This window comes from Arachis hypogaea, chromosome 11 (assembly GCF_003086295.3).
Source record: "Arachis hypogaea cultivar Tifrunner chromosome 11, arahy.Tifrunner.gnm2.J5K5, whole genome shotgun sequence".
NCBI classification, from domain to species: Eukaryota; Viridiplantae; Streptophyta; class Magnoliopsida; order Fabales; family Fabaceae; genus Arachis; species Arachis hypogaea.
Window position 1 is genome coordinate 41402081 of NC_092046.1, and position 8256 is coordinate 41410336.

General features: G+C 35.3%; 1 protein-coding gene and 1 non-coding gene across 2 annotated transcripts; both read left to right on the forward strand.

Moving 5' to 3' along the window:
- The first annotated feature begins 527 nt into the window (after positions 1-527).
- LOC112725274 (small nucleolar RNA R71) lies at positions 528-631 on the forward strand. Its single transcript, XR_003164393.1, has one exon. It is a non-coding gene; the product is annotated as a small nucleolar RNA R71 (small nucleolar RNA).
- Positions 632-6961: 6330 nt separating this feature from the next.
- Positions 6962-8157, forward strand: LOC112720744 (uncharacterized). Its single transcript, XM_025771798.3, has 4 exons — positions 6962-7096; positions 7197-7472; positions 7660-7821; positions 7905-8157. The coding sequence occupies exons 1-4, from the start codon at positions 7082-7084 to the stop codon at positions 7968-7970; spliced, it is 519 nt and encodes a 172-aa protein (XP_025627583.1). The 5' UTR covers positions 6962-7081; the 3' UTR covers positions 7971-8157.
- Positions 8158-8256: the final 99 nt, after the last annotated feature.

Below are 8256 nucleotides of genomic sequence, written 5' to 3' on the forward strand. Positions count from 1 at the left end.
AAGGTTTGTTATTGCCAAACCTGTTTCTTCCACCATTATTATTAGTGAAGCCTTGATTAGGCTTCTGTTGATCCTTCCATGAGAGGTTAGGATGATTCCTACATGAAGTATTGTAAGTGTTTCCCTAGGAATCTCCCATGTAATTCACTTCTTCCATTCCAGGATTCTCAGAATCATAAGCTTCTTCTTCAGAGGAAGCTTCTTTAGTACTGCAGGAAGCAGCTTGCATTCTAGTCAGACTCTGAGAAATTATATTGACTTGCTGAGTCAATATTTTGTTCTGAGCCAATATGGCATTCAGAGTATCAATCTCAAGAACTCTTTTCTTCTGAGTTGTCCCATTATTCACAGGATTTCTTTCAAAAGTGTACATGAACTGGTTATTTGCAACCATTTCAATGAGTTCCTAGGCTTCTTCAGGCGTCTTCTTCAGATGAAGAGATCCACCAGCAGAGTTGTCCAATGACATCTTGGACAATTCAGACAGACCATCATAGAATATGCATATGATGCTCCATTCTGAAAGCATGCCAGAAGGACACCTTCTGATCAATTGCTTGTATCTTTCCCAAGCTTTATAGAGGGATTCACCTTCCTTCTGTCTGAAGGTTTGGACTTCTACTCTAAGCTTGCTCAACTTTTGAGGTGGAAAGAATTTGGCCAAGAAGGCATTGACCAACTTTTCCCAAGAGTTCAGGCTATCTTTAGGTTGTGAGTCCAACCATGTCTTAGCTCTATCTCTTACAGCAAAGGGGAAAAGCATAAGTCTGTAGACCTCAGGATTAACCCCAGTGGTCTTAACAGTGTCACAGATTTGCAAGAATTCAGCTAAAAACTGATGAGGATCTTCCAAGGGAAGTCCATGAAACTTGCAATTATGCTGCATAAGAGAAACTAATTGAGGCTTAAGCTCAAATTTGTTTGCTCCAATTGCAGGAATTGAGATGCTCCTTCCACAGAAGTCAGAAGAGGGTGCAATAAAGTCACCAAGCATCTTCCTTGCATCTCCACCATTGTTATTGGGTTCGGCTATCTCTTCTTCTTTTTTGAAAAATTCTGTCAGGTCCTCTTCAGAGTGTTGTGCTTTAGCTTCTCTTAGCTTCCTCTTTAGAGTCCTTTCAGGTTCCGGATCAGCTTCAACAAGAATGTTCTTATCCTTGCTTCTGCTCATATGAGAAAGAAGAGAACAAAAAAGAAGAGGAATCCTCTATGTCACAGTATAGAGATTCTTTTATGTGAGTAGAAGAATAGAAGAAGAGAAGAATGATGTAGAGAGAAAGGATGAAGAACTCGAACACAGAGAGGGAGAGAAGGTTCGAATTATAAGAAGAAGAGAAGAGTAGAAGAATGAGAAGAGAAAAAATTCGAACACAGAGAGGGAGAGAGGGTTCGAATTTTAAGAAGAAGATAAGTGTTAGTGATTAAATAAATAAATAGAAAGATATGAGAGGGGGAGAAAATTCGAATACTAATTAAAAAAGAAAAGAAAAATATTTTTTGTTTTTATTTTAAAATGTAGTTAGAATTCGAAAATTAAGAGAGGAAATATAATAAAATTAAAATTTAAAACATTTAGTTAGTTAAAAAGAATTTTGAAGAAGTGGTGAGGAGTTTTCGAAAATTAGAAAGAGAAAAGTAGTTAGGTGGTTTTGAAAAAGATAAGAAATATTAAAACAAACAAAAAGTCAAGTAAACTTTTAAAAATCAAACAAAAAGTTAAGTAGTTAATTGAAAAAGATTTAAAAATTAATTTTGAAAAGATAGGAAGTTAGAAAAGATTTTGAAATTAAGTTTTGAAAAAGATATGATTGAAATTTATTTTGAAAAAGATTTGAAAAAGAAATTTAAAAAGATTTGATTTTGAAAATTAAAGTTGATTACTTGACTAACAAGAAACTAAAAGATATGATTTTAGAATTTAAAGATTGAACCTTTCTTAATAGGCAAATAATAACTTGAGATTTTTGAATCAAAATATTAAATGTTAGCAATGAATTCAAAAATATGAAATAAAAATAAGAAAAAGATTTTGAAAATCAACTCTAAAATTTTCGAAAATATTAAGAAGAAAATTGAAAAAGATTTGATTTTTGAAAAAGTTTTGAAAAGATAGTATTTTTAAATTGAAAATTTGACTTGACTCATGAGAAACAACCAAATTTTAAAAATTTTTGACTAAATCAAACCAAATTTCGAAATTTATTAGTAAAACAGGGGAAAGATTTTATTTTTGATTTTTGAATTTAATGAAGAAGGTGAAAAACACAAAATTAACACAAAACATAAAAATTATGAATCAAAACTAATAATGCATGCAAGAACACTTTGGATGTCAAGATGAACACCAAGAACACTTTGAAGATCAAGATGAACATCAAGAACTTATTTTTGAAAATTTTTAAGAAAAGAAAGACATGCAAGACACCAAACTTAGAAATTTTCACACTTTAGATACTAATAATTAAAAAATACATATGAAAAACAAGAAAAGACACAAAACATGAAAATACAAAGATCAAACAAAGAAAATCATCAAGAACAACTTGAAGATTATGAAGAACACATGCATGAATTTTCGAAAATTTTTAGAAAAGTTAAAAATATGCAATTGACACCAAACTTAAAATTTGACACTAGACTTAAACAAGAAACATAAAATTTTTGGTTTTTATGGTTTTATAAAAAAAATTTTGGATTTTTTGAAAATTATTTTGGAAAAGAAAATAAAGAAATTCAAAATTTTTAATAAGAATTCCAGGAATCATGCAATGTTAGTCTAAAGCTTCGATCCAGAAATTTAGACATGACTTAATAGCCAGCCAAGTTTTATGTGAAAGCTTCGGTCCAAAAGACTAGACATGGACAATGGCCAGCCAAGCTTCAGCAGAGCATTACATACAACAGCCAAATTGATGGGAATCAAAAGCCTCCTGCAATGATAAGTGGAAACCTCGGTCCAAAAAATTAGACATGGCTTGACAGCCAGCCAGGTTTCAACAGATCATGATGAAACTCTAGAAATCATTCTTAAAAATTCTGAAGAACAAAATAAAATATATTTATTTTTTTTGAAAATTTTTTTTTTCGAAAATAAAATAAAATAAAATTAACTAATCTGAGCAACAAGATGAACCGTCAGTTGTCCAAACTGGAACAATCCCCGGCAACTGCGCCAAAAACTTGGTGCACGAAATTGTGATCTCTGACAACGGCGCCAAAAACTTGGTACGCACGATTGTAATCTCAACTCTTTTTCACAACTCCACACAACTAACCAGCAAGTGCACTGGGTCGTCCAAGTAATACCTTACGTGAGTAAGGGTTGATCCCACGGAGATTGTCGGCTTGAAGCAAGCTATGGTCATCCTTGTAAATCTCAGTCAGGCGGATTCAAATGGTTATGAGGTTTTGATAATTAAAATATAAATAAAACAGAAAATAAAATAAAGTTACTTATGTAATTCACTGGTGGCAATTTCAGATAAGCGTATGGAGATGCTTTGTGCTTCTGAACCTCTGCTTTCCTATTCACTTGTTGCGCTTTAAGGCTCGTTCCATCGCCCGAAACCACTTGTCAGCTTCCGTCAGATTTGTAAACCCTTTAAAGATCGGTGGATTTATTTTTAGGAAGGTCACTAAAGTCATTTGTCCATTGCCACTGTTTCTACCATTACCATACCCAGCTTATTGACCAAGTACCTGACCGGTGGCTTGCATAGCAACAGCCATACTCTCTAGTTCAGCCATGAAGTTCACGGGATTATTTTCAGTCGTTTCGGGTCCTTCACTGTCTCTCTGTCCTCTCCCTCGATCACGTTTGCGTCCACGAATCGTAATATGGTTCTTGTTCATACCAAACAAGTGATATCCAATTGATTAGTCTCAATATCTCAAATCTAGTGCTTCAAAGTCTCAAATGCATGCTCATGAACAAATATGCCACATATATCAGTTAGATATCCTAATTAGCATATACACACGCTCAGGGTATGCCCAGAGGCATAGTCATTCTGTCTCTCAGGCTTTACAGAAACAAACTACTCTGATATCACAATGTAACGTCTTACCACACAGAGCTTTACGCCTAGGACGTAAATCAGAGGTGGTGAGGCACTATGACCTCTAAGAGAAAAAAAACACACATAAATATTATTGAAAGAATTATAACTAGGAGCCTTGAAAAAGAAGCTTAAACAAAAGCGTATCAGAACACGCATCACACTCATCCGAATTAGCGCTAAACGGATATACGAGATTGAAAGAAAGGATAAACTATGCATATATAGAATAGAATTTCAAAAGATATAAATATCAATCTCTAAACAGGACCTGCGAAGCAAAGGCCGGCCAGAGTATACATACATACATACATACATACATACATACATACATACATACAATATATATATACCCAAATGATTAACTCAAACTCCAAAATAAATCCTATTTCTCCAAGTTAACCTCTAAGAGGGACAAAACATAATATATACAAGGTAAAGAATCTATTTACATATATATACATAAACGGAATACAACACAAAGTCCCAAGAGTTCTTCGCTTCCAAAGAGTCTTCAGAATGCTCAGTGAAATGCCTCCCTACCTGCATAAAAAAATAACAATATATGTATGGAATGTGAATCAAGGGTTCTCAGCATAGTAAATGTGTCCGCATAGTTAATATAAAAGGTCCCGAGAAAGTCAGAGGCATTCCTAGAACTCCAGCACTCAAACTTAAACTTAAAGAAGTATACTAAACAGAAATTAGGTAGATTATCAAAGGTATTCAAGTTCTAAATCTAACTTCTTCACTTTCTATCTCCCCCAACCCTCCGAATCACTGGTGGAACTATCCTCAGCGTCACCTCCACCAGCATGAGGGATCTCTCAGTTGTATACACATACAAAGCATACAACAAAACATGATTTAAAAGCAGATACAGCAGGTAAGTCAAGTAGCAGACAAATACGGATAATCAATTAGGCAAACCAAAATATGCATACTCAAACAAATCACACAAATGCATATGATACATGTCTGTCCTATGGCTGATGATATCATCTGTCGGTTATATAGCCAATTCGACATGTCCTAGTAGCTAACCTTGGACAGAAACACCCCATCGCAGAGCAAGTGGATCAAAGCCACAACCGCTCACATTCTACTCGCTTGACTCAGAGCAAGTGGATTGAACCACTACTACTGCGTACTATCCAGGTGAGTGTTTATGAACTCATCCTAGAGCAAGTGGCATAAACCACTATTGCTGTTACTGCCTAGGCATCTCAATCACTAAGCTGAAACAAGTGGAACAAACCACTACTACTGAAACTGTCCAGGTATCTCATTCAAAAATTCATTCTCATTATTATTGCAATTCATTCATATTCATTCAAAAATTTTAATTAAACTCAGTTCTCATTATTCTTCTTTCTCATAACCAACCTCATCATCAATCACACCTCAACTTGGTCACGTTTCATTGCTATTATCATTATCTTCATCAATTACTTTTTATTCAACATTACCGACATATCATTACCTAGTTATCACTTCGCAAATCCGTCTTAATATTCCTTTAACTCATCTAATCTTTTTACCTTTGTTCTAAAGTTTAAAAACTTGCTAACAGACCCTAAACAGGTATTAAAGAGGTTTGGAAAGCTAGAGAGTATGTCTAAAACTTAAAAATGCCACTTTTCTAAAATAAGGTGGTCATGCATACGCATGCCACCCCATGCGTACGCAAAGACTTAAATCTTGCCAATCTCGTGTACGCGAGCACTTCCCGCGTACACGGGTTCTCCAAACAGAGGTGGTGGCACGCGTATGCATGAACACTGCCGCGTACGTGCACTTTCAAAACTTGGCCTTTCATGCATACGCCTACCTCATGCCTACGCATGATTGTAAAATTTGACAAACTCGCGTATGCATCCACCTCATGCATACACGAGTATATGAAACAGAGAAGATTCTCGCATACGTATGCATGGGTCCGCGTATGCATGCCTCAAATTTTTCAGAAAAGCTGCTAAGTCTGTAGAAATCAATTTTACACACCCAATTTCGAATGCACATAACTTTTTCGTTAGAAATTGTTTTTAATCCGTTCTTTGAACATTGTAAACTTCACAAATCCAATTTTCATTTAAAACAATTTTTTTAAAGTTTGAAGGTCCAGAAGCCAAGTTATGGCCTGCCAAATTTGGTCAAAAATCAACTTTTACCAAGTTTATCAAATCTCTAGTTTTCCAAAATCCTCAATCCAAAAATCAATGGTTTCATCCTCAAATGTATCCTCTTGTCATTGTTTCTCGTTGCTCTTCCACCCTTCCCTTCACAAGCCCCCGACTTTGTGAGCCAAACCATACTCACAAAGTTTTGGGAGCTTCTCCACCTTCTCTTTGTTGCAATTGTTGTTGCTCATGACTTGTTTAGTAGAAGATACAATGAAAAAGAGGAGGGAAAGGAGGTGTGGGAGAAAAAAGAAGAAGAAGAAAAGGTAGATAAGGGAATTTTTAGTTCCTGCAACCATTTGAAGTGACATTTGGCACTATTACCTAACACGTCAGCGGACAACCATTTGTCTTCTGGTAGTAAGAGTCAATTTGTTCATTTTTTTAATGGGTGGGGACTTAGATGAGGTTTAACAATGATTAAGGTATTTACCCTTTCTGTTGTTGTTATTGATGATTGACTACTTCTACTCTGTTCATGTAGTAACTAATTTTTATAAAGCTGATATTATGGTCCTCAAAAGTCTCTTTTTTTTTTTTTTGTTATGATGGAAAACGTTATAATGTAAATAAAAAAGACAAACCAGCTGGCCAAGGGCATAAGAGATCCCGGGTTGTAGCTGAAGGGTCGTTGCCCCCAACATTGCTGATGACAATAGTTTGATTATACATTATACTAATTATTTAAAACGAAGTATAGTTTGATTCCGATCCACACTAAGATGCATAAATTTGTAACCTTCTCTTTGCTCAACTCCAACATGTCTTTGGACTGCATCATGCTAAAGCAAAACATATAGTAACTAAATTCTCAAAAACTTTGGCTTCCTTCCTTATTCCAATATGCCAACCAAAATGGTAAATCATTTATATGTTATGTTGATCATCAATGCGTTTTGTGTTTTGCACACTTTTCAAGGATGGCATAAGGTCTTAATCCCATTAGATCATGTTGTAGGTGAGTTGCAGCAGAGGTAAGGCAGTGCTAGTAAGGGTATATGCTGAGAAGCATGGGAAGAGGAGATCATCAATTCAACAGCATCGCCACCACCACCATGTCCATCAAACATTTAGACAAGAGGCGCATAGTTCTGCAAGTAAGGGATATGATAGAAGAGCAGGGTTGCTTAACTACTCGCATCAATTGCGCGCGTCCGCAAAAGGAACATCTGCATCTTCCACACCCTTACTCTCCATGTCTACTAACATCCATGTTCACACAGCTCCAACCAAGGTACCATTGACATTATAAAAACAATAGATTCACATGATCAAATAAAAAAATTTTAATGGGCTATTAAAATATTCCTTCTGATGTTTTGTAGCTTCTGGCTTTTGATCATTCTTGTAGGGTATGCTGAAATGTATGTTAAGAATATAATATGTAGTGAAGGAGTTTCCTCCGTGTTACCGTTTTGCAGATGACCTCTCCCAAGAAAAAGCCCAATTATACTGGAACACCAACTTGCTTTGGCAATTGGAAACTATTGATTCCAAGCTTCTTAAGATCATGGTGCAATGCCCCAAAAAAGAAGAAAAAGGTGCATAGCAGATTTTTAGAAAACCGCATGAAAATTTTCCAGGTATGTAGATTAAAATATAATATATAACGGTTACATACATGGTACTAATATATGGCCCGTTTTGATACCTGTTTTATTATCAGAAAAGGAGAGGAAGGAATTTCTTTTCGAATGTGTACTCAGTAAGACGGACGCGTGCTTGTGTTTAGGATCAATTTTGTTGTGGCTTTTCACTTTTCTCAATGGTGCAATGTCTCGATACAGCTAAGTTCTTGTCTTACCTAACTGCCAATTATTGATAAGCACATTCAAACTGCTTGAATTGGCTCTACATTGTCATTTATAGGTGTGATGGACCAAGACTTCAATTTATATATCTAGAAATCTTATTCAGTATTTCATTGATTTATAACTTGCATCTCTATATATATAAATAAATAAATAAAACACGACTAATCACGTAAGAACTATCATGGTTAATGGCACTGTTCACTA